This window comes from Ictalurus furcatus, chromosome 4 (assembly GCF_023375685.1).
Source record: "Ictalurus furcatus strain D&B chromosome 4, Billie_1.0, whole genome shotgun sequence".
Lineage (NCBI taxonomy): Eukaryota > Metazoa > Chordata > Actinopteri > Siluriformes > Ictaluridae > Ictalurus > Ictalurus furcatus.
The window spans coordinates 24397205-24424674 of NC_071258.1; the positions used below are offsets into that span (position 1 = coordinate 24397205).

General features: G+C 38.6%; 1 protein-coding gene and 1 long non-coding RNA gene across 10 annotated transcripts in view; one reads left to right on the plus strand and one right to left on the minus strand.

Annotated features, from left to right (window-relative positions):
* Positions 1-11133: 11133 nt before the first annotated feature.
* On the minus strand, positions 11134-13841 carry LOC128606895 (uncharacterized). The gene is made up of 3 exons (XR_008385764.1): positions 13239-13841; positions 13096-13137; positions 11134-12801 (listed from the first exon to the last, which is right to left on the minus strand). It is a non-coding gene; the product is annotated as an uncharacterized LOC128606895 (long non-coding RNA).
* The window catches only part of zbbx (zinc finger, B-box domain containing), an 86190-nt gene continuing 72551 nt past the window's right edge, over positions 13832-27470 (plus strand). For 3 of the 9 annotated variants that reach the window (XM_053623431.1, XM_053623436.1, XM_053623439.1), the window contains exons 1-8: positions 13832-13968; positions 14348-14430; positions 14726-14839; positions 16162-16221; positions 18260-18335; positions 19082-19127; positions 20447-20550; positions 25762-25857. In XM_053623431.1, coding sequence (XP_053479406.1) covers positions 14369-14430; positions 14726-14839; positions 16162-16221; positions 18260-18335; positions 19082-19127; positions 20447-20550; positions 25762-25857 — 558 coding nt within the window. In that variant the 5' untranslated portion in view covers positions 13832-13968; positions 14348-14368. Of the gene's footprint in view, positions 13969-14347; positions 14431-14725; positions 14840-15134; positions 15880-16161; positions 16222-18259; positions 18336-19081; positions 19128-20446; positions 20551-25761; positions 25858-27470 lie in introns of those variants that run through there. The other 6 variants (XM_053623432.1, XM_053623434.1, XM_053623438.1 and 3 more) reach the window with 6 other exon arrangements.

Genomic DNA, 27470 nt, shown 5'->3' on the forward strand with positions numbered 1-27470 from the left:
TTATGAATACATTTTACTGCCGAATTCATGAAGGCATTGCACAAAAAATCAGATTGTTTATTGAGTTCCGCAATGACTGCCATTAGTATTCCATTATAAATGAACTTTGAGTAAACAGCTTTCCCATCCTTTTTCTCAGTACAGTATAAATCACCCTACAGATGCAGCACACACAGACTCTACCCATTTAGAATAAATAACCATAATCTCAGTAATGAGCAATAATTGTGATGATCATGTTAACCTTTGTGGAGCCCTATAATGATGATTTTCAAACAATATTCCATTATTCTTCTTATTATGTTATTGAGTGAAACAAACAAACATCATAACTCCATGTCTATCTTTTACTGTCTTTCTCTTGCTCTATTTCTTCTCTTGCTCTTCTCCTCTGGTTGTAATAATACAGGCTGGGCCTCTTGTATGCGGGTTCATCTATCTGCCCTGAGATTAAATCCAATCAGGAGAAAGTGCTGCAGTGTCAGCACCTTTTACACACATTAACATTACACACTCTTCCATATATACTGTCCCTCTTGTATTACAGTACTTTTAAGGTCAGAACACATACATAGACACACACAGACTCTGATATTTTCCTGGAATTATAGGGCTAATTTAGTTAGCTTTTTCAAGGTAAATCGGCACATAATTCTTAATGAGGGATTTAAGAGATTATTGTAAGAAGATTACAGTGATGTAATGCAGTGTTGACATTAGGCTTCATTCTATTAGATAATTGAATATCACCAATGGATAATATTTGTGTGGCTTGAATACTAATTGGTATCAGGAGATACTGGTTAATCAAAGTAAAGTAATTTTTTAAAAAGTTCTTCAAGCATTTCTTTAAGAACCCATTGTCTTAAAGAATAACAATAATGCTAATAATAGTAAGAACAGAGTTTGTTTGTGTCACGTCGAGGCGAACTTGCATCTACAGTTCCCAGAATGCAGTGCCAACTACAAACATGGCTGACGAGAGCTACACTTCCCGGCCATGCACGTGATCATGTTCGCCAGAGTACTGAGTGAAAACACCTGTGCTTCATCATAGGTTATAAAAGGCCCCGTTAACTTCAGCACCTCGCGAAGTAAATGCTCAGCTGCCTTACCTCTGACGGTCACCAAGCCTTTGTCGCTGTTTCGGAGTTTTACAGTTTTTGGCTTTATCGCCAGTATTTGGATTACGTTTCCCTGCCTAGCCCAGTCTGGATCGTTCACCCGATCGCCTGACAGCACTCTAGTCCTGTTCGTCCGCGCTTGCCTCCAACAAGGTACTGTAACAGTTTGATTAAAAAAATCTATTTCTCCCATTACCCCCAAAATATTTAGATATTTAGATAAGAAGCAAGAGAAAGGAATACCTTTAGTATTGTTCAACCTGCAGACATTAAACATCACACACTCTATTCTTATAAGTTGTTCAGTATCTCAAACAGACTTGTTAATGTAGTTTCTAACACTGTAGTACAATGTTATGTATACAACTTGACAGAAGGATAGATATGATTCACCGGAAAAAAAGCAGTGTAAATATATTTATTAAATAAAATGATTTTTCTTCTATATTCTGAAATTATTTAAATACAGGGTGGCATGTGCAGTGGTTAGCACTGTGTTCTCAAAGCTCCATTGTCCCTGGTTTGAACCTGAGCTTGAGTTACTGCCTCTGAGGAGTTTCTGTGCAAAAACTCCCTGTGACTTTGTGGGTTTTTCTTTGGTTTACTCCCAACTCCCAAAATCTGGTAGGTGGATTGTCTGTACTAAATTGCTTCTGGTGTGTGATTGTGTGCATGATGCCCTGTGATGGACTTGTGCCCCATCCAGGGTGTGTTTGTCTGGGTTACACATGTAACCCTGTTCCCTGAGAAGGGAATGAGACGTGTGAGCTTCATGCTTGTGGGAAGCACCCTTGCGCACGACTGGTATCTGAAGTCTGTCTAAAATCACGCCTATTTATATGCCTGCCGTGGTCAGGTGAAGTGGCATTTTGCGTGTTGCATGACTATAAAATGGCGCCTGTAAACCACGTCATCAGCTTCTATTTGTCTGAAGCGAAGATGCAATTTACAGGCATACTCCAATATCATTCCCTTCTCGGGGAACAGGGTTACATGCATAACCCAGGTGTTCCCTTTCAAAGGGAACTCAACATTGCGTGAGCTTCATGCTTTGGGAACCAATATACCCACTCCGTCACACTGAGGGTATTGTCTATTCAAAAAGGTCTGAGCCTGAGGATCACTGCAAGACCCTTGAACCTGGGGTGGAATCCATGTCCAAACTGTAATTCTGAATGAATGTGTGCTGCGTAGACCACCCCACTGCATCACACATATCCTGTAAGTGTACTCCTTCGGATAAAGCCTTTGAAGAGGTGACCTCCCCCCCCAAATGGAATGAGCCCTTATGCCCAGAGGCATAGCGAGACTGCATGTCTCATAAGCGATAGAGATTGAGTCCACTATCTAGAGATGCGCTGCTTTTGACACAGCATCACCTCTACTGTCACTGCCAAAGCAGACCAGCAACTGCTCCGACTTACACAACTGGCTGGAGCGGTGGACGTAAGTACAAAGAGCCTTTACTGGATACAGTAGGTGCAATTTCTCTTGTTCCGGTGTAAGGAATAGAAGAGGGAAGAAAGCCTGCAACACTACCGGCTGGGCAGCAGACGTGGGCACTTTCGGAATATAATAATATAACTTTAGGAAATGTCCCTGTAAGAACTCCAGGACTGTAACTATTGCGCAGTTTATTGGGTCTAACTAACGTTCCTCACACCATGACATAAAAAGTTGGCACTTGAACGTATACAATTTTCTCGTGTATGGTGCTCTAGTGTTCAGCATGGTCACTACAACCTCAGTTGAGAGACCGGAATCTATGAGCTGGTGCCCCTAATGGGCCAGACCCACAGTTTCCATAGTTCCCGCTGAGGGTGATAAATCAACCCTCTGGCTTGAGACAGTAGATCCCTGCAAATGTGTGCAGTCTAGCAGGGATATTATCACTGAGAACCATATTTGAGCTGGCCAATAAGGTGCTACTAGCAGCAGATATAGATGGTCTTGGAGAACTCTCATTAGAACTTTTAGGAGCAGAGCAATCGGGGAAAAGGCGTACAGACGTGACCTTGGCCACGTGTACCATGGCGTCAGCCCTAATGATGCAGGAGAAGTGAGGGTGAACCACAGTGGGCAGTGTGTTGTCTCCTCAGAGGCGAACACATCCACTTCTGCTTGGTCAAACCTCCACCATATGGACGCCACCACTTGTGGATAGAGCCTCCAATCCCTGGGCCTCAGCCCCTGCCTCAACAGGATGTCTGCCCCCACATTCCGTTTGCCTGGAATATACATTGCACTCACTGACAAAACTTTGTCTTCACCCAGAGAAGAATTAGTTGTGCCTGCCTGAACAGGGGGTGTGAATGTAACCCTCTCTGGTGGCTGATATGAGACCACTGCTGTATTGTCTGTCACAACTAACACATGGTGACCTTTCTCAACTGAGGAAGAACAGATTTCAGTGCTAGGAATATGGCACACATTTCTACCCAATTTATGTGTCACTCTAGATGACGGCCAGAGACCGTGAGCTGGACAGCTGTCTAAGACCGTGCCTCAACCCGTGATCGAGGCATCTATCATTACTTTCTTGCGATAAGAAGATGCCCCTAGATTGTGACCCGAGGCAAGAAACCGGGGACACCTCCAAATTCTCCGAGCACATAGGCATCATTGTGTGACACTGATTACTCTCAGAAGTTTTGTGCTCGGACGAGTGCTCGGACGAAACCCCTGACTTTTCAGACACCAATAAACTGGTCTCATGTGCAATAAGCCTAATGGTATGACGTTGGCTGCTGCTGCCATAAGCCCCAATAGTCTGTCACAGTGAATAGAGGGGATGCCCAGACCCAGCTTTATCTTGTTCAGTGTTGATAGGATTGACCCTACATCTGTTGAGGATAGATATATCCTCATTGTAGTCAAATCCCATATAACCCCTAGAAAAGTCCACTGGAGCAAGCATACTTTTCTTGAGATTCAACCTGAGCCCCAAGCTCCATGTGGGCGAGAACAACATCTTGATGTTGAATCACCAACTCCTTGGATCACGCTAGACTTAACTAGTCATACAATAGTTTAGTACACGGATGCCCTGGAGTCACAAGGGAGCCAGAGTGGCATCCATGCACTTCGTGAAGGTCTGAGGGGATAAAGCTAGACCAAAAGGAAGAACCCAGTATTGGTAATCGTTGCATCCAAATACAAACCTCAGGAACCTCCTGTGACTGGGTAATATTTCCCATGGAAATATGCATCTTTTAGATCTATCATCACAAAAAAGTCCTCAAACTGAATCTGTGGAACGCTAAGTTTGTTTGTCAACATTTTGAACTTCTATGTCCGAAGAATACGGTTCAGATTATGCAGATCTAAAATTAGCCGCATGCTCCCATCTTTTTTGCTTACCAAGAAATAATGGCTGTAAAAACCTCCCTCCTTCAGAGAAAGGGCTACATGCTCTATGGCCCCTTTGTCCAAGAGAGATCGATCTTACTGCGCTAATGCCAGGCTTTGCTCTGTGCTGACTACTGTGGTGAGCACACCTCTAAACCAGGGAATTCGAGCTCTGAACTGAACCCGGTAACCCTTTTTTATGGTGGGCAGAACCCATGGAGACACATTTGGCAGTAGTTTCCATGCTGCCAGATGGGCTTTTAGTGATGTTAAGTTTTCCACATTTTGTTGGAGGGAAAGCATCAGAAATTTGTTGCCCTGTGACAGCTCACTGACCACAGAAAAGTGTAATACTGGGGACTAACTAACCTAACAACCTCTTGTCCCCTCATATCTAAAAAAAAAAAATACTACTACTGACCTATAAAGCACTGAATGGTCTCGCGCCACAGGACCTAAGCAAACTTTTGGTCTTCTATAATCCTATTTTGGTCTTCTTAGATCCAAAGGTACAGGCTATTTGTTGGTACCTCGAATAGTGAAGGCTACAGCAGGGGAAAGATCTTTCTCTTACAAAACACCACAGTTATGGAACAGATTTCCAATTAGTGTTCGAGACTCAGACACAGTCTCTATGTTTAAGTCTAGGCTGAAAACATTTGTTTACTCAAGCTTATCATGAATAGACTTTCTTTTATGCAAAGTAAGCATACCTAATAATAATCTCTCCCTCTCTTTACCTTCCTATTCCTCTCTCCTTCTGTCAAGCCACACATAATTTTATGGAGATGCCAGTGATCCTGACCCTTTCTGCTCTCTGGACCTGCCTGATCCATCCTGATGCCCTTCTTCTGGATGGAGCTCTTATCAACTGGAGGCTACAGCTTGGACATGGCTTAGGATGGTACCACTTGAAGTACCATGGAAATGGTTTTGGACCTCAATTCCACATGGATATTCTTGCTGTGGTTGCTGGGACTACGGTTGCTACTATGGCCTTGGGACTGCAATTACCACATGCAGTTTTGCACTCAGATCTCCTGTGGTGAATGGTGGACTAGTTCAACAGACAGACTTCATGTTAAAACCATAATGAACTTTCTTTTACTTTCACACTATCCATTGTTACCCAGATGAGGAAGGGTTCCCTTCTGAGTCGGGTTCTGCTCAAGGTTTCTCCCTCATATCATCTTAGGGAGTTTATCCTTGCCACCATCGCCACTGGCTTGCTCAGTAGGGATAAATTCACACTTAAAATCTGTATCCTGTTTATATGTTTCTGTAAAGCTGCTTTGAGACAATGTCCATTGTTAAAAGCACTATACAAATAAAATTTTATTTAATTGAATATCTCCCTCCGTGTCCCATCAGGACCACTCCTTCTTTGCCTGATTGGCACCGATAACAGTTTTTAATTCAGGCCTACTAGCAGCCTGCAACTGTGGCTGCCTGGTCCCCCTGGCATTCGCACTCGCGGATGCCCAGGCAAACTCGACATGATGGGGAAGGAACTTTTGCTGTTTCGCCTCCCTAAACCTGTCGGCGATGGCATTAACCATGCTGCCAATCAGGCCATAAGGTTTAACATGAGTGTCCAGAAGGGAGACCTTATCCTTATCCCCATTCCCAAAATGTTGAGCCATAGGTGGCTCCAACGTTGCAGGGTTATAAACACGGCTGGTGTGCGGTTTTTCCCAGAAGCGGGGTATTTCGTGATGCGCTTCTGGAAAAAAGGGGAGTTTTCTGCAGTGTGAGGGACATTTATTTTCATTGGGGAGAAAACACTTGTCCAGCCTGCCACGAGCCACTTTCTCTTCCCCGGGCCAGTCTAATTTTAGTTTCTCGAATGCCCTAGTGATCATTACAAGCAGCTCTTCATAGTCTTGAGAGCTGCTCTCCATTTTTAGTGCATTGGCTCCCCCCTCTGGCTCCTCAGTGTCAGAGAGGGTGGGTTGACACCCAATCCCGGAAGAAGTCGTTATGTGAGCTCCAAAACCCAGAAGCGGAGAGTCGGATCCTGACTCGTCTCCAGTTCCTCTTCCAGATCCATACGGGAACCCCAGAACCTGAGCTGACTGGCAGGTAATTTTTATAAATTCAGCTATTATCTTGTCTTATGGACATATGTAAACAACATATGTAAACATGTGAAATAGCTTATTCAGGACAGTACTAAATAAAAAACATAGGATTTTTATTATCCCTCTTATTTTGTTGACAGTATTAAGATTTAGCAGATTCTGCAAGGGGTATGCAAACTTTTCAGGAATTTTTAGGAAAGGAATTTTTAGGAATGTTCATACGAACAACGGACATGCGGCTTCACTGAAGACAAATAAAGCTGCTGATGTGTTTTACGTTTCGTTCTCTTTGAAAGGGAACCCATCTCACAACCAGTGTTTCCATGATCTACTCTCCGGATTCCAACCCGACCCTGACCAATATAAAGTGGGTGGCAGTGGTGGCTCAACAGTTAAGGCTCTGGGTTATTAATCAGAAGGCCAGGGGTTCAAACCCCAGCACCGCCAAGCTGCCACCATCAGGCCACCAAGCAAGGCCCCCAACCATTGTACTCTTGGCTTCAGTACAAAATTAAGAAGTAAACTTTTTACATGATCAACTACATTTGTGGTAAGAAGAACTATATGTACACAGAAGAACAGTGTGTGGTCCCATCTACACATACAGTATTGTACATGTAATTCAGTCTCCTTTACTCTCCTTTTTCTTTTCTTGGTCATCGCTCTGTTCTCTATACTTTTTTTTTTCTTGCCCTTGCTCTTCATTCTGATTTTGTTATTGGAACAGAAATTTCCCTCCTGCTAGTTCCAAGATCATCATTCCATCTCTCAATCAGCCGCTTCTATCTGTGAAAGACTCCAGTGTGCCAACCCTTGGGGCCAAATAAACCTGAGTCCTAGATCACAGTGCCTTTCATGCTTGTCTGCTCTCTATGTTCTTGATATTTCTCTCGCATAATCCCTCACTCATACCTTATCTCCCTTGACCCCTTCTCTGTTGGTGTGTTTAAAAGTCAGAAAGTGTATGTGAACTATGTGAACTTGGTGCCATGTTAATTTTCACATTTATTGTCATAAATTTTGTTCTTTTGAAAAAATATTCTTTAAACTTTAATCAGTCATTACTCATGTAATATTGATTAATTTGTAGTCCATTTTATTTTGAGTAACATAGCATTGTTTTAATCAATAAAAATAACTACATTTCAATGAACAAGTATGTGCACGTTTGTCAAACTTTAACTGAAGAAACTGAAATTAAACAATTTAAATTATACATTTTTTTGTGGTTGCACACAGAATATAAACACAAAATATAAAATATGTGTTTGAGATTTCTATATTGCCTGAAATGCCTGTATTCATTCACTACAGGACCACCTGAAAACCATGCAACCTGAAAAACAACCTCTCTGCAGCAGCACCCATATGAATAGAAAACCAATAAATGTTTTTTGTGGTGGTTTTTTTTTTTTTTTTTTTTTTTTTTTTTAAAAACCACTTCTGCTGGGTTTGTGCTGTAAAATTGTATGCTGCTGAAAGGAACATTTGTTGTTCTATTTTTCATCCTGCAGCAATGCAGCACAAATGATTCGGCATCTTTTAGTTCAGTTTGGACAATGAGGTGCAATGTAACATCGTTTTTGTCATTTTACTTTTATCATATTTTTGTCAATATATAAAAATGACATATACAACAAAATAGGCTGAGGCAATGACACAAAATTATGGAGTGTATCCCTCTCCCTCTCTTGCTCAATGAATGGGGCTATCAGTATGAGCTATCCGTAAGGCATAATAGGTGGGTAAAGGCTTTCACTACTGGGCCAATTTATAAATGTACAAGATGGATTGTGCATCATGAGTGTTTTAATGTATTTTGGTAATGGATTATTTATCCTGATCAGAGACATTTTATCATCTTGATGCATAACTTCCATCTCAGCCATCCATTCTTTTAAGAATTATAAGCACTATATGCACTGATGTTATTTTTGTTTTAGACTTTCTTTTAAATGTTTTACTGCACTAATGTCTCTCTCTCTAACGTCATTTCTACGTCAGAGCTAGTAATGGAGTTGATATGCAGTTATTGAAGAGAGAGAGAGAGAAAGACAGTTGTTTTTCTCATTTCATGCTGATAATATAAAAATAGAACAAATAAATATAAGTAAGCCTACTTGTTCACAGGTTTTTAAGTTTTTATTATTATGAAATACAACAAAGAAAAAATATTGATACTTGTTCACCGGCTTTTCTGTCTCATTACTGCAATAACACGTGCGCTCTCTTTCATTTTATCTTGACCCCCCCCATAACTGCATGTCCTCCTTCCATACCCTTTGCATCAACAGCATACTTCTCTTTTTTTCTATATCTGTCCATGACTATCAGAGCAAGTATTTGTACTCGCTCAGCAGCAGTACTATAGCAGATTTAGTCTGCCAGACCAAACCTATTTACACTCCATCCCCATCTATAACAGCTCACAATTTCACTCCAAGAGTTGTCATGGCTGAAATATATATTATATAAACAAATGGAAATGGTTTTAGAATGACTGAGTCAAAGCCCAGACTTAAATCCAATTGAAAATCTGTGGCATGAACTGAAAATTGCTGTCCATCAACATTATCTATCTAATTTGACAGAGTTGGAAAAATTTATGTTAAGGAATAAAAAAGCCCAAATCATAGAGGCACATCCAAGACAACACTGAGGAGTGAATATTTATTCAGTTTTTAGATTTATTATTTTTTTTTTCAATTTTCAAATAATTCTGAGGACATCTAAATACTTTATTTAGTTTTATTTTTGTAGATAGTTGTAGATTTGGTAGATAGATTGTTGTAGATCTAATATGCTTAAATATGATGTTGCTATGCAGCCAAAAGGTTATTGATGCCAGACGGGCTGGTTTGAGTATTTTAGAAACTGCTGATATCCTGATATCCACACAACTGTCCCTAGGGAAAAAAAAACCACCCACAAAGTGATAGTTCTATAGGTGGAAAGGTTAGAGGATCATGACCAGACTGGTTAGAGCTGATAGGAAGGCTATGGTAACTCAAATAGCCACTCTTTACAACCATGCTTTACAATGTGCACTATGAATATACAATACCTTATTGACAGTACACATCTGTGCTGATCACATTAGACTTACCTGTACAAGTCTATTAAAGTGTTGAACTTCCAACCCTGTATACGTACTGTATATGTAGATTTCTGTGAATAAATTAATTCACTTGTACTGTGTGGAAACATATCATACTCAAAATTCAAATGCAAATCTGAAAATGTGTAAAATGAAAATGTTTTCATGCATTTGAATGAAAATTCAAAGAAACTTGGATGCTTTATGAGCAGCTTGATTTAAACGAAAACTAACTTTAAATGCAATTTATTTCATGAACTGCAAGGATATTTTTGCACTGACTTTGTGGCAAAATGCATTATTCTTTTGTTATTACAGCCTTCCACCTGTTGGTCAGCAGAGTGAGACCACAGTATGCTAAGCGGAAAATATGGCTTTATCTGAAAGAAGGTAGCCACAGAAAATTATCAGTGTCATTGACTGATAAATGGATATGAATCCGATCTTCTATTCCCATGCAAAATGCAAATACAAATTTACATTGAACTGAAATGAAAGCCAGCGTTATTTTGCTCTATTTGGGTTTGCGAATACAGTCGAAAACCAAACAAAAATGCTTGCTACAACGCTTATGCAACAAAAGGCAGCACTTATTATGTGAAGCATTTTTGCTGTCAGCAGTACTAAACTTTAAAACCCACCGAGATACCTGGATGAAAGCTTGGAGTCAACACTGGTGGGAAAATATAGTGCTGGCTTTTTTTACATAAGACTGGCTAATCAGTTTCCAAATGGGGCGCCAGACCTTCGGTCATCCTTGTGTCAGCCTGAAAGGCAATTTAATGAGGAGGCACACTCATCTCCATCAGGCTATACCAGTCGATAAGTTGTTTTTGCTGGCATGGCTAAAGCGAGTGACATACTTCCGTGTGGGAGGAGAAATGTGCTGACATATGTAGTTTCAACATCCAGATGTGTTTAGACTTGTCCAGTTTAGTCCAAAATGCGTCCCAGACCACCTCTTGATGTGGTTTGAGTGATCGGATCTAAGTCCGTCTGAAATCCGTTTCGGAAGGCATTTACACCTGGTCTTTTCACAATCGATCAGAGAAAACGCATGAAGTGAGCAGGTGTAAACAACCCCTAAATCACATCTCTGTGGCAGAATGCAAAGTTAGAAGAGATAAGACAGCATTCTTTTAGCAGTTAACAAGCTAACTTTGTTGATCAAATCTGTGCCAAGTAAATTAGATCTGGAAAATTGGATGTCCTCATTCAACTAAATGCAAATTCACATACTACTCATTAACACAGTGATAAGCATTAGCCTGGTAGCTACCTCTCCTCAGCTACAATGTTCTATTTTGAATTATCGTCTGACTGCAAGTTCAGGTTTCCACTGGGAAAATTGAAAGGAGGTGATTGAAGTGGATGCGTGAGATATTTTCACTTCAGTTGGCATTACAATCAACCTTCATGTTTTAATTCAAATTATGTAAATGATAATGGTCTATGAATAGGAAAGCCTATTTTCAAACGTATCTACTATAATCTACCTCATCAGACAATAATTTATCAGATTTTCTTTTTAAAAAAAAGGGTCTACTGACGCCCCTAGATAGGACTAGCACAGTGTTTCCTCATCACTCTATGGATCTGTTTCCTTAATTTTAAAACAAGAAATTAAACCTTGTTCCTTAAACAGTTTTTGTATAGGTCCAATAATTGGTAGGAAAAGCATAGTTCCAGTTTTCCTGCACAATTCCAGTTTTTCTGTAGACAAGGTCCCATACTTTGTGGGAAAATATTATTTGGAAGTCCAGAATCTCTTTCCTTGTTTCCGGCACACTGTCTCTAGCAGCAATGAGCTCTTAATTAGGTACAAACTTCAATAATATGGCTTATTGTTGCCTGGGGAAATTAGTAAGACCTAATTATGGCTCATTTGTATAGGTTTACATCAGCGTACAAAAGCAACACTGCTAGAGTCTAGTTCATATTAGAGAGACACAAATCTACACAAGTGTGAGCTCAGATCTTTGGCCCACATTTTACAGTGCTGTGAAAAAGTATTTGCCCCATCCCGATTTCTTCTGTTTTTGTGCATATCTCATACAAAATCGTTGTAGAGCTTCAAAGGAGTACAACATAAAACAAAGGCAATCTGAGTAAACACACAATACAATTTTTTTTATTGAAGAAAAAAAAAAAAAAAAATCCAACACCCATCACCAATGTGAAAAACTAATTGCCCCATTAAACTTAAAATCTGGTTGTACCAACTTTAGCAGCAATAACCGCAACCAAACACTTCTGAGATCAGACTTTCACTTACTTCTAGGACTAGAACCTACATCTATTCTTTGAATCGTTGTCCTGCTGCATAATCCAGCTGCGCTTGAGTTTCACCTTACAGACTGAAGACCGGACATTCTCCTTTAGGATAACCTGGTAGAGAATAGAATTCATGTTTCCCTTAATTACTGCAAGTTGCTCAGGCCCTGAAGCAGCAAAGCATCTCCACAAAGTCACACTTCCCCCACCATGCTTTACCATAGATATGGTGTTCTTTTTGTGGAATTCTGTGTTTGGTTTACACCATATGTAATGGGACCCCTGTCTTCCAAATAGTTCCACTTTTGACTCAACAGTCCACAGAACATTCTCCCAAAAGGTTTGAGGATCATAAAGGTGTGTTTTGGCAAAATTCAGACGAGCCTGAATTTTTATTGTTCTTCTGGGTCAGCAGTGGTTTTCACCTCACTATTCTTCCCTGGATGCCATTTTTCTGATAGTGGAGTCATGAACAGTGAACTTTATTGATACAGTAAAGGCCTGTAGGTCTTTTGATGTTGTCCTTGGGTCTTTTGGGACTTCCTGGATGAGTAGTTGCTGTTGTCTTGGAGAAATTTTGGAAGGCTGGACACTTCTGGAAATGTTCACTACTATGCCGACTTTTTCCATTTGGAGATAATGGTTCTCACTGTGGTTCTTTGGAGTCCCAAAGCCTTTGAAATAGCTTTGTAACCATTCCCAGACTAATGTATTACAATCACCTTCTTCCTCATCATTTCTGGAATTTCTTTCAATTTCAGCATAGTGTGTCACTGGGTAAGACCTTTTAACCAAATCCATGCTGTTGAAAAAGTGTTGATTTGACTGAACAGGGTTTGTAGTAATCAGGCCTGGTTGTGTCTAGTTCAGCTGACACCTATTATGAATGCAGTTTCATAGATTTGGGGAATTAGTAAGTAAGGAGGCAAATACATTTTCACACAGGCCCAGCTGGTATTGGATAACCCTTTTGCTTTAATAAATAACATTATCATTTAAAAGCTGTATTTTGTGTTTAGTCAGGTTGCCTTTGATTTAATTTATGAAAACTATGTAGTATGAGATATACACAAACAGAGAAGAAATCAGGATGGGGCAAATACTTTTTCACAGCACTGTAGCCCTTTACCCCCCCCCCCCCCCACCATTAAAAAACTAGACTTTTTCTTACCTAGACTAGCTTAGCAGCAAGCTTTTCATTTATAGTAATAGTCTGTAAACAAATAAAAAAGAATAAATGAATTAATATATAATTAGCCTACGTGTGTTTATTTAAATGAATAATACATTTAAATAAATAAACATAATACATACAAATGCATATATTTGAAAGGTCCAGGCAATGTTTTTCAGGTCTTCAGCTGCCCAGTTTTGTGCCCACTGTGCTGTTATCTGTCCATTCTCTTTGACCTCTCCAAGACATTTCCACCCCTCACTGAATGTGTTTTTCACATAATGCTGCATAAACTCTTGAGACTGTTTTAAGTGAAAACCCCAGAAGATAAGCAGTTTCAGAAATATTAATAAACATTTAATTTCGTTATATTGCATGTAGGCTTACCTAAAACATTTGCACTGTAATTTTCATCACTTTTAGGAGCCAGAATAAAAAAGGTACTTATTCATAGAATTACACTAAAATATATATGTATAAAAAAAAAAACACATAGATAAACACACATTTAACCAGATACATAATCAAATAGCCAGTCATTTAATTAATTATTTAAGTGTAATTAAATCAGCTTATTAATAAACCACACTGCTGAACAGAATATACTCGGAACAATGCGAACCAATCAGCAACAGCAATTTAAAGCGCGCGTTTTCTATCAGCCAATCATGACCCATGCTTTCTTCGTGTAGCGGAAATATCGTCCTACTCTCGCGACAGCTGCCGTTACCATGGTGTCGCTAGTACACAGTTAATCGAAGCGCAAGTTCGATTAGAACGAGTCAGAAATTAACTCGTTTTAGAAAAGAATTGTACTTTAATTTTTTTTCTTTCAATTTTACAGTTTCATCTCTCTGGCACGTCTTTCAGGTATGACAACACTTTTACCGACATGTAACGTTAGATACTATGTTAACTGCAGGGCGCAAGTGATGACTAGAATCTAAACGAGTATTAAATACATTTTCTGAATGTACAGTCGTCCAATTTTTATTTAATATTTATATTTCTAAATGAATATTTCCAATATAAAAATAAGTTTATATACAGAATTATAGTATACATTGCCTCGTACTGTTACATTATATTGTACTGTCCTATTTAGTATATACTGTAATATATAATTACTGTTTAGTTTACATTATTATTATTATTATTATTATTATTATTATTATTATTATTATTATTATTATTACCATTTCTGTATTGCTAGTCACATTCATAGTAGATATTTTTTTCTCTTTTACAGGGGGAAGCCAAATCAACAACAATGAATTTAAACAACTTTGTGGTCCTTCCCAACAAGCCCAAATCAGTAAAGCTAAATGTCAGGTTGAGTATTTTTCCACTTTGGCTCTTTGGTTTTGTTTTTACATTATTATTATTATTATTATTATTATTATTATTATTATTATTATTATTATTAGTGTAAATTATGTATTGAGTCTGGTGTATTAGTCACATTTATGTTAATCTCTGGAACGTGGCAGATAGATCTTCATCCTACTGTAACAAACTGATGTTAATTAATTTGCCAGATTTGAAGCTTCTTGTCTTGAGACCAGCTGACACATTGCTTCTCTGATTAGGATTTTTTGTGGGGTAAAATATGTTGTGTGCCTTGCAGGAATTTGCGTGAGCTGCGTATGGAGACGGCACAGCTCAGCCAGGACAACAAGGACATGGAGATTCGCTTGCAGCAACTCCGGGAGGTCATGAGTCATGAGAAAGAGGAGAGAGAGTAAGTGACACACATACGGGTGGCAGTAGAGGGAGGGAGTGGAAAAGGGGAACCTGATATATTTGCTTCTTTTTTTATGAAGATACAACCACAACATGTCTAGTACATCATGGTTCAAACAATGTGCTGTTGAAAATGTAAAACACCAAGTTCAGTCACATTATTGATGGATACGTTAGCACTTTAACACAGAGACAAATTGTTGCAGAGAACTTCCAACAATGAAATTGTACTGATATGTAACGGAATGTTTGCAATAAATAGTTACTACTTAAATAAATACTACTTCTTACAGCCTTTTCCCCCAGCACGTTTTTGCTGAGCCAATGTTGGTTCCAAATGCCAAGGGATTCTCACAATCATCTGGAAGTCTAGAGGAAAGTTTTAACCCCAGAGTCCAATTTCACTCCTGCTAACTGACAGGGGTGGTGTGAAACACCTGGATGATGTATCTACTGGATAACATATGTCTCTCACCTGAACATATGCACTGTGTTGACAGTGCCTCTGCCGCACCATTGAATTACTGTCATTGAGGCCAGTCATGGACCTCATGCTGCCCCTGATCATTGATTATAGCTGGCCATCATGACCTTCTCTGAGTGGACCACAACGTGGTGACATCTCAGAACCAACAACAAGAACTTCAGGGCCAGGTGAACTGCCTCAGCTGCAGCTGGTTGAAGATGGGTGAGCTTGGGCCTGCCTGACTACCCCTTTGAAAGTTATCAATAAAATTCTTGCATTGTGGCATTGTGAACTTGAACAGGTGTTGTGTGAAAGAGTGAATTCAAAGTTGTGGGTTGTATTGCACCATCCAACCCTAGAGCCTTAGAGCCCTTAGAGCCCATCATAGGTGCTTGCTTGTAGATGGTAAGAGTTGAACTAGGTCCTTCTCTAGTTGAATATGTCATCATATGTAGTTTAACATGTGCACAGGTGAAAACAAGAACAGGAAGATGGCTGTATGATGCTATACCATGTCATACATGGTACATACATCTCAGCACGCTTACACACCTTCACAAGTGGCTATTTAGGTGTTTCTTTATTTTTTACATTCCATTTATATTAATGAGGGCAGCACGGTAGTGCAATAGGTAGTGTTGTTGCCTTACATTTCCATGGTCTGTGGTTCGATCCTGAGTTTTTGTGTGTTCCCATCATCTCCATGTGGGTTTCCTCTTGGTATTCCAGTTTCCTACCACCTCCCAGAAACATGGTGGAAGGTGGATTGGCTACTCTGAGTTATCCCTAGATATAAATGAATGTCTGAGTGTGTGTATTTTTGTGCCCTGCATTGGACTGGCATCCTGTTCTAGGTTGTATTCCTGCCTTGTGTCCAAGCTGCACTCCACCGAGACCCTGACCAGGAGAAAAAGGTTACTGAAGATAAATGGATGAATGAATATTTAAATCCATTAGTAACACGTATATACCACTTTCACTTTGTCCACCATATAGACAGACAGGATTTCATACTTAAATTTCTCAAAAGTACAAAATGGTGATAAATCCAATCAAAGTTTGCGTTTCTCTGGTGCCAGTAAAGCAAGAGCAACAGCTCCAGTAAATGGAACCAAATTTAAGCAGGAATATTAGCTTTCCATAAAAAACAAACAAACTTTGAGGTTATTACTTTGGCGGTTCCCTCCTCAGAGAAACCCCTTTGCAACATTTAATTAATAACACTCAGATGCGACCTGGGTATGGAATTATAGTGTGGCCCTTTTAGGGGCTTAAATCAGGATATATGAGCTCCATAACTCATCTGGTGTGAAGGAGAGGCATGTTTGTGGTGTACACACTCCATCGTTATGAATCACTGCTGAGGTGAAGGGAGGGTTGGGATGAACTTAGCCATGTCTTAATATCTTGGCGTTGTGTGTGTTTTGCAGCTCATCCAAGAATTAAAATGGTGTAATGACAGCGGAAAATTAATATAGTGTAATAAAATGAAAATGTTTTCGGTAAGTTGTTCTTCACGCAGGTTGCACATTGTCAATTAAGGCCTCATGCATCATCTGAAATAATGCAGCTTCTTCAGGGTACTGTGCTGTATTATACTGTTTACTGTGCTCCTTTAGGGATGCGGCTAGTTAGATAGCGTGCATTTTTGGGCAGCATATGTGCTTTTAAGCTAAAACATGTCCAAACTGAAGGAAGCTGCTAAATTCACATATTTTGTTTTGTTGTAGATAACTTTGAAGAACCCTGATCTAAAATGTGATGTTCAACCTCCTGTTTTAAATCACAATATGAGCTTATACTTGAATGTATTTATTATGTACATGTAATCTCGAAGAAGATTTAGATCAGTGGTGTCAAATATATGGATTGGCCCGATAAAGATCCTAATCCAGCCCACCAAACGAATTTAAATTCAGTCTAAAGTAAAAATGGTCTTGTGGACTGTAAATAAATGAACTTTGTCAAAAAAAGAACTTTGTTATTCCACTAGGGGAGCAATAAACCATGTCTCATTTAAAAAAAAAAAAAAAAAAAAAAAAAAAATAGGCGTTTCACAGTAATGGAGTGAATACTTCTGCAATCATAACTTACATTTTTTGCTGTAAATATTTTTTGTTAACTATATAGCTTCAGTGGATTTTTACATGAGATGTTCATTACATTTAAACACTAACCATTGCTGTACCAAAGGGAAATCTTAATAATAATAATTATTTAATAAGTAATAAGTGCCAGACTGAGCTCGGTTCCTAATCTTCATTCACACACACACACACACACACACACACACACACACACACACACACACACACACACACACACACTCTTCTCTCTGTCTCTTGCTACTACCTGTCTCCATCTGTCTTGCCATCCCCTCTTCCTCTCACTTTCACTCTCCTGTTACTCTCTTTCACTTTTTATTTTATCTTACTTCTTTCTTCTTTTTCTTTTTCACTTGTACTTTCTCCTTCACTTTATTTTCTATTTTTTCATTTTCACCATTTCTCATAATTCTACTTTCTCTTTCTTTCTCACAGGCTCTCTGTCTTATCCTTTTTACCTCTCTGCAAGCTTTTCTTCCTTCTCTGTTCATTTGCTTTCTCTCTCTCTCTCTCCTGCTTATCCTTTATTCTCCTGTCTCTCTCCTGATTTTCTTGTTCTTATTATCAAATCCACTTTCTATCTCTTTTTTAATCACATTTTCTATCTTTCTCCTCTCTACCCTCTTTGACTCTCTCCTTACATTTCTGTCTCATTCACTTTTGATGTCAATATATTTTGTTTTTTATATTTACTGAAGATTATAGCTGCCACTTTAACTGTGATTTCTCCAGCATCTCCAGCATTCTGTTTCTCATTTGGCTTGTTTTAAATAAACCTGACCTGAGTGTTGGAACATTACAATGGTTGCACATTAAAAGATCGCATGGTTTGATGTCTTTCTAACAGGAAGAGTGGTGCTTTTCGCTGGAAATCTGCTCAGACCCATGATGGGACAAGGGACAAAGACAAAAATCTCAATAAAGTGAGGATTAACTCTACCATACAGCTCTGAAAGTCGTTATTAATAACTTTTCCAAAGCAGTGTATATTTCTCAATTATGCATCAACACCATTTGTTTGACTACATAGTGCGTGGATTTTATAGGGTTGTGTCTTAAATCAGTTTTGTTTTGCACTAAATGAAAATGACAGATCATTTTCTCATGTTATTTAGTTGCACAAGAACACAAAACAATAATCAATTTTAAAACATAACATGGCTGTTTAGACTTTTTGGTGCTGATTTGCATGTATGGCATAGTGCCACTCGTGTTGTATGTTAATAAATGCTTAACATAAATGCAAAATTATATCTGCCAAGAGAATAAGTATATTTCAAGCAAAAATTAAACACAATTTCTAGAAATAAACGTAATAATCTTATATTTGTTTAAAAACAAATCTAATAAAGAGAACTATTAGTTGGATTTGCCTATATTCAATATATTTTGTTTGCTTATATATATATATATTCTTGCAGTGTACAAGATTTGACAGATTTCAGGTTTTTTAAAAAATATTTATTTATTTATTTATTTATTTATTGCTAAAATTGGTTTTAAATAATGCATCCTTAGTCAAGATTCTTAGTGTTGTAGCTGGACAGTTAAGCATTCGATATATGGCAACTTTAAGCACAACAGTGATTAAATTAATGAAGACAGTAAATTAATTTAAAATTAAAGCATATAAGTTATTCTAGTACATTATGTGTGTGTTTACGGGCAGAATTCTCCCAGCAAGATGAAGATAAGGGTGCTGAAATCTGTGCCTGGTAAGTGTGTTTCTGTGCGTAAGTATGTGTGTGTGTGTGCGCGTGTGTGTGTGCGCGCGTGTGTGTGCGTGCGCGTGTTTAAGTGAAAGCAGGGTAGTTGGATGTTCAAATGTTCTCTGCATGTCCAATTGGGTTTCCTCTGGGTTCTCTGGTTTCCTCCCACCTCCCAAAATATGGTGGATTGGTTAAGCTAAATTACACCTGAGTGAATGATTGTTGGAATGCGTGTGTGTTTGTATGTGTGTGTGTGTATGTGTGATCCACCGTCACCCTGACCATCATGAATGAATGAAGGTGCAATCAGAGTTACTCCAAGACTTACCATCTTGGTCTGTAGAGCCAGATTGAGTCATTTACTTACTATAGCATGCGTCTATTTTGGTTGCTTCTAATAAATATTTTTGCTTTTTTTTATTTAGTTTTTAATAAGTAATTTATTGAGTTTATTCAATTCAAAATATAAGATTACTACATAATACCCAGGCAATACAGAAATATATAAATTTGCTGTCTGCATAGACCCCATGCTCACCGATAATTTGACCAAATGCCAGCATATAGAAGGAAAATAAAAAACTAGAGAGAGCACTGTAGTATGTCATAGACAGTCAATACAGTTAGACCATAGTAAGAGTGAAGATTACCGAATGTTCTCTTTTTGTATGGGTTGAATATAGCAGCTATGTGAAGTACAACTCATGGCAATTTTCAAACCGGATTGTTTCTGCTGTCATATAATCATTGACACTTATGTAAACAAAAATAAGTGTTAAAAATGGCCTTCCTTATGCTACCACCAGCTTTCTCAACCTTTACAGTTCATTCAGTATGAGTATTGCCAGTGATGATTCTATAAAGTAGGATAAATTACAAGGCAGCAGTTATAAATCTTGTGTAATTCCATAAAAATTAGGCTCAATAAATGTCAATTTGCATGATGTGCATGATTGTTTAATATACTTTTGTTGTGCTACATTATCATGCTGAACACTGTAGCCTGCATTAAAAGGAGCAGAATATGTGCTAACACAGCTGAAAGGAGGTAAACTTTCCCAAGGTTGCACACCATTTATTATTGATAAATTAAATTTTATAAAATGATTTATATTTGATCTTGATCTACATTAAACTCAAATTCACTGTCACTTTTTAGAAACCACGTCTAAAACTAAATCAGTAATGTGATGAATATTACTTTTCTGGAGAAGGTCTATGTTTGTCTGGAATTTATTTGCAGAAGTACTACTATTTCTATTAAACAGGCATAGATTTGTAAAGTATTTAAGATGTGTGTGTGTTTGTATGTATGTGTGTTCTAGGTGAAAGGGTGCCAGAGCCTCCACCTCCAAAGGATGGACGGAGAAGAAAATCCAGGCTAAAAGGAAAAGTGTGTGGACAGTGTGAAGCTCGAACCGCTGGACTGGTGAGTCATAATTCGTCCATATTCTACATGAAACAGACTGTTTAATCCAATCATCATATAGCAATCCAACCTTCTATCCACCTAGATATCTTTATCCATCTACTGTACCTGCTTATTCATATTCGCCTATCTATTAAATGTCGCCCCTTACAATAGATAAAGAAAGACACACTTGAATAGTAAGTCTATAGATAAAAGACTTAGGGTTTTATATATAGATATAAAGTGATAATAAATACACAGCACACTAGCAAAACAAATATCGGATTGATTAGTATCTAATTAGGTGATAATGATTTAGGCCTTTTTCATTTCGCTCTAGGTTGTTTACAATAAAATAAAAGGTCACACATTTCCCAATTCACTTGCTTAGATTTTCTCATTTTTAACAATTAAAAATGAGACCAAATGCATCTTTAAACTGTATTTCTAAATCCATCCATCCATCCACAAAATGGGTATCCCACCTTTAAACCCATTTTATCCAATTCTATATATATATATTCTTGTTTATCAATCTGTCCCCCTCTTTTTACAATGTCTTTACTATAGTATACTACAATAAACTATTATAGTAAGAAAGAAAGAAAGAAAGAAAGAGGAAACAATGGAAGGAAAAGAAACTTCCATAGATGATTGGAGAAACATTTTGTATGTAGCAGTTGCCTTGACTCACTTTTGCTAGACCAGCCATCCATCCAGATGCTCCATCCATCCATCTGTCAGTGCAGTTCACATATATAAGTAACAGTGATAAGTCTGTGTGCAACTCACCCTGGCAAAGTTCAGGGACTCTTTGACTGTCTGACTCAGAGGAAATGGAATGACTTATGTGTGTGCTGTGAAAAAGAGATATGCCTTCTCTTTTCTTATCACCGTGGTGGATTGTGGTGTTATGAGGCCCGTGTTCTCTACTACTACTACACCCACATGCATACTCACAGAAAGCGTGATGATGGCTCTGCACTTTTATCTTTCTCTAAACACACACTTCCGCACTGCAACTTCTTCCTAGACTACAGATTCAATCCCTGTCACTCTTTTCTCTCATAGCCCTTGTGGAGCTCAGTTTTACTATTCTGTCTAAAACCCGTCACCTAATTTTTTTCACTGGTCCTCTGTGTGTGTGTGTGTGTGTGTGTGTGTGTGTGTGTGTGTGTGTGTGTGTGTGTGTGTGTGTGTGTGTGTGTGAGAGAGAGAGAGTGAGCAAGTGAAAGAGAGACAGTACAGTTTTGACTTGGCACATAAAGCCAGGTTAAGCTGAGCAACATCATGTTGTACAGCAAGATACTTCAGTATCATTATAGATAGATTCATAGAGAGAGAGAGAGAGAGAGAGAGAGAAAGTACTGTAGTGTAGCTCACTAATGTTGATAATGAATGGTGATCACTAATGTTATAGCCAAAAGTTTGTAGACACCTGACTATAACACCCATATTGTATAGGACACAATTTTATAGGATGTCTTTGTATGCTGTAGCATTAGAATTTCTAATTTCCCTTAGCTGGAACTAAGGGGCCCAAACCTGTTCCAGAATGACAATGCCAACAACTCTAACCAATGTGTTTACTTTTCCTTGTCCCATTAGTCCTAACTGCATGCACTATAATATGCAAGTCCTCTACTATGAGTTAGTTTAGCCCTGTGGCTCAGCCTATAGCTTTGTCACGTTGACACAGCTGTGTCATCATGGCATCAACTCGTCAACTTGCCCACTTTGTTGTACGTCATCACCATGGCACACCCACATCACAATGGCATCTGTTCTTTGATGAGCCACTCTACTCCTCTACTGATTTTGTTGCAATATATCACTTTCTCTTTAAAAAATATATCGCTTTCTCTCTCCTACATTCTGCATACTCCTAAGCATATGTCCTCAGTTCATCCTGAAACTATCATGCATATATTGCTCTGTCACACATCAACAGCTTCCTACTACACCATCCTGGGGTTTACACCCGGGTCCTACTCCAGCTAACCATGAGTCTTTATTGACTGCTTCAGTTGAAGCTATGCTGATCACAGAGATGACCAGAATATTTATGTCTATTGCTAGCTGCTAAAATCTATTCCCTAGACAGTTTTCAGTGCCTGCCTGAGAATGATATCCCATGCCCCACACACACCCTGAATCTTGGTTTCCCCAAGATTCCTTCCTTCTAACAGAGTCCAAGGGAGTATTTCCTTGTTTGCTCACTTACAGTTAAGGTACTGTCATCTCTAGGTCTTCTTTGGAACAATGTTGTTTCAGAAGTGCTTCAAAAACAATGCTTATTTTTGCTGTGACCAAGTCCCATCTCCTCAGCATCACTTCATCAGTCCCTACATAAACATTGTCCAGCACATCAAGTTCTACATATCACTTTGGTTTTGTCTCTCATACAAAAAAACCAAGAGACAGGATGGCATCCCTCTTACTAGCCTTATCAAAATCACCCTTCATGTAACTCCTAAAACCTGTGGAAGCTATACTCCACCATCATCAATGCCCTTTTTTGGGGCATGAATGGACTAAGAAATCTTAATCCACTTTGATTATTTAGCGATTACCCATATGGTCATTAAGATGTTCATATCGATAAGTCCGATGCTATTTATTTGCTATCTCACTTGCCATTCAAAATGCATAATCTTGGCTTCTGAATTTAACCAAATCCTTAATTCCATCCTCTGATCCAGTAAGCTTAAGAGGAAATTCTAAGCAGTGACATTGTGATGCAGTAGGTAGCACTGTTGCCTCACAGCTCCGGGGTCCCTAGTTCTGATCATGGGAGTTTTTTTTGCATGTTGTCCCTATGTGTTGGTTACATATTGGTTTTCCAGTTTCCAGTAGGTGGATTGGCTTGCTAATTTGCCCCTTTTCTGAATGAGTGTGTGCATGGTGCTTTGCGATGGACATCCCATCCAGGATGTATTTGCATCCCATCTAGGATGTATTTGCACCTCATGCCTAGTGCTCTCAGGATCCACCACAGCCCTGACCCTCCCGTATAGGGATTGGATGAGAATGTGCCATTGAACACCAAAGATTAGAGATTTATATTTAATTCATATCAGAAGACCTCAAGATCAGTGCTGTATATCTCATCAATATCTAAAGACTGAGATCAAGCTGAGATCACTGGGCACTCTTCATCCATGCATATTGCATCAATCTGCAGTCTGCATCATTTTAAGTCCTTATTTGCTCTGGCTCTATAGCATAGTTTTCAAAGTTCTCTACCCTTTATAACAGTACAGTATGTGATTTACTTTCCGTACAATAGCTTCAGTTGTAGGTGCTGTCTTTTCTGCTGTACTTGATCTAATTACAGTTATTATGGCCAGTGGTGGCTGGTGCCAAATGTTTTTGGGGGAGCGCAAACAAACTGAAAATCACACCGTTAGTAATTCGGGTCTGAATGTTCCGCAAAGCTAAGCTTCCCAAAAAACTGTAGCATCATAGCATAGTCAAGATGGCTGCAGCTACTTTCATGCCATTTTCATTTTTCAGAAAGATATTTAAGTCTCGTACCCCTGATACCAGGACTTTGAAACAGCAAACAAGGAAAACAGGAAAACAATAAAAGGCAAAACTTATATATCATCTTTTTAGTAACACTTATTTTTCCAGCTGTTTGTTGCCCCCGTCCCAAATTTTTTGAGAGTTATTGTAGCCATCAAATTCTAAATTACCTTATTTTTTTCTTAAAATGGTACATTTGCTCAATTTAAACATTTTATATGTTTTCTATGTTCTATTGTGAATAACATATGGGTGTATGAGATTTGCAAATGATTGCATTCTGTTTTTATTTACATTTTATAGAGCATCCCAACTTTTTTGGAATTGGGTTGAAAAGCCAGGGAGGAAGAGAGGGAGGGAGGGAGAGGGAGAGAGAGAGAGAGAGAGAGAGAGAGAGAGAGAGAGAGAGAGAGAGAGCATTGCTGTTAGCATACATTAAAAGTAATAAACAAAGTTGGCTTGCTTCTTTTATAACCATTTCGGCCTTGTCTCAAATCATATTCCTCATCTCGTCTTCTTCACTCATTTCGTTTTTGAAAACAAATAATGAGCTCCCTGAAGATACCGACATCTAGTGTTTCCCCTCATTTCAATATTTATTAAGGCCAAGCCGAAATGAAAGCACAAGATTTCCCTGCATGAAGTCTGCATGAAGCCTGAAGTTTTTTTGCTCCTTGTTAGCTTGATTTTAATGTATGTTTATAACACATTCACACACACACACACACACACACCTCTGGCTGAGAGTTGAGGCTCTTTGGCCATGTGTTTACACATTGCTTGCTATCTAAATATGATCACATGGTTTGGTTTGGTGTCTGGTTGTGGGTGGAGTTTGATTGCTGGTGGAGATGAGTGGCTTGAATTCATTTCTTAGACCTTCTTTTCTATCTATCTATCTATCTATCTATCTATCTGTCTGTCTGTCTGTCTGTCTGTCTATCAATCACATAAGTTGCTTTAGGAAGGTGGTGGGTCACCATTAGCTGTCAGATCTGGTGACTGTGAACATCATAGCATATGACTGATCATTTTATCAATAATTTTATCAAACCATTCAGTGACCACTCTAGGATTGGGGCATTACCATCCTGGAAGAGAATACTAAAGCCTAACATGTAAAGAAATAACATATGATATGTGATGTTATAGAAAAACCATCCACAATGGTAGGGTGATTTATAATTACATTTAATGTTGTGGAACATTCCTGTTGTAACGTACGTTATAGCAACTATAAACAATCTTTCCCTCACCAGCCTCTGCTTTTTTCTCACTCTTGAAGGTAATAAGTAAAAAAAACTTCTCACATTACTGAGAAACTGGGGGAAAAGAATCCTTTGTCCTGAAGACAAAGGATTTGTCCTGTAATGTGGCGGAAAACTTACTGACTGTTACAACATGCTGAGACCTGAGACTGAAACCATAAATGATAATTAAATGACTCCTAACAGAAAACTTCACCATATCAATAATTACATGTATTTTTCTTTTGTTAAATAACACTTTTAATCTGTTTATTATTAGACTTGTATTACAGGAAAATTCAAGCATGTTCCTCATTATAAGACAGCAAATGTTTAAAAGTTATAGAAGAACAAATTAATCTCTGGGGGGCATTTTAAAGAATAATGTATTGTAATTGTTTCTGTTTTTAAAACTTCAAATTTGACCATTTGTGGTTATGTGTTTGTTTAAAAGGTGTGTGCAGAATGCACAGAGGATTATTGTGTCGGCTGCTTTGCCAAATTCCACCAGAAGGGGGCACTAAGGGTCCATCATATCATTCCCATGCAGGTGAGAAGCAGTTCACACACAAAGGAAAACATATCCACACACAAACACACACACACACACACACACACACACACACACACACACACACACACCACATCCGCGTGTCTTTCCGCAAACACCAGCAGCAATTGTGCTTGTCCTTTTCCATCTTGCCATTAACGGTCTCTCTCTCTCTGCATCCAACTTTGATTACACACATCTATATACGGGACTGGAGAGTAAACACATACATACACACACAGACAGTCAGGCCATCAGAGTGGTGCAGATGAGTTCAAAGACAAACATTTCAGGCATTTGTTTTAGAGATTGCAGAAGCTGCACAGTATTTGAATTGAAGTTTTTTTTATTGACATATGTCTGAGAGTGTCTGTGTCTGTGTGTGTGTGTGTGTGTGTGTATTTACAGTCCAGCCCTGACACAAGCATGTATTTAGCTTTTAGGGAGGACCATATGGACCAATAATGATATGAATCCAGTTTTGACATTGTGGAGACTTTAGTTTTTCCCCATGAAGGGTAAAGGTTGGTGTTCTCCCAGATGGTTTCACCAGGGGGCATTGTGGAACTGAAAGTTGACCTTACAATTGAAGCTAGCTTATCTTCTGGTTTTTGAAACTTTATTCAATTTAGCATTTAAGTTAATAAAATGTAAGTATTCATATCTTTATTATTGAATTTATTATATAATTTGAGCTTGAATACCATAGCCATTAAGTCAAGAGAGCAAAATTGGCTATGATCTCTGGGTGGAAGGGATTGCATTACTTGCTCCCCTTGTCAGTCACAGTGACGCTAGCTAATTGTGGACATCTTTCAGCTCATGAATGTGGAAGAGGGCTGATAACCCATTCCTCCGAGTGTATTACATTGCCCTGTGATGTAACATGAGCAGCAACTCCAAAAGATACAGAGGTTCCTAAATTTCCCCAACGGGGGATTAATAAAGTTATATCTTATCTTATCTTAACAACATGTGTCTCAGAGGAAGCACTTGATAGCCTTTACTCTCCCTGTTGGAAGCTGTCAGATCATAGGGGAGAGTTAACTGAAGGGTAGGAATTGGCAGGCTGCCAAATCAGGGAGAAAACGGGGGTAAAATATAAAATAGCATTGTTAAGCTTGATATCTTTGTTCAGTATATTCTATTTTTTTTAAATTATCCATTTATAGAAGCTATGAGCTATGTGATTAAAATATTGCTGATACTGTATGCACGTAGTGAACTCCTGATACTGGCATGTACTGTATTTAGCTTTTTGTTTTAGACTCTAGTATAAGTGACATTTCAATTTCCCTAATTTTCTTTGCTGTTTAAGGCAGGTGATAGATGTTCACTATAATAAGATCATAGGCTGACAACAACGATGACTGAATGACTGACCTGATCTAATTTCCAAGCTAGTGGTGTGGCAGAAATTTAGTCATAAAAAGCAGTGTGAGTTATATAGATTGCTCATTCCGGCTACACTAGATCTTCCTTTATAAACACTGTACACTTACTCGTATACCTTATCCTAGCAACATGTAGATCTACAGTTAGAAACTATAGCTCATCATTTCCAATACAATGTGTATAAAACCATTTCAACATACAGATGGATGACAAATGAA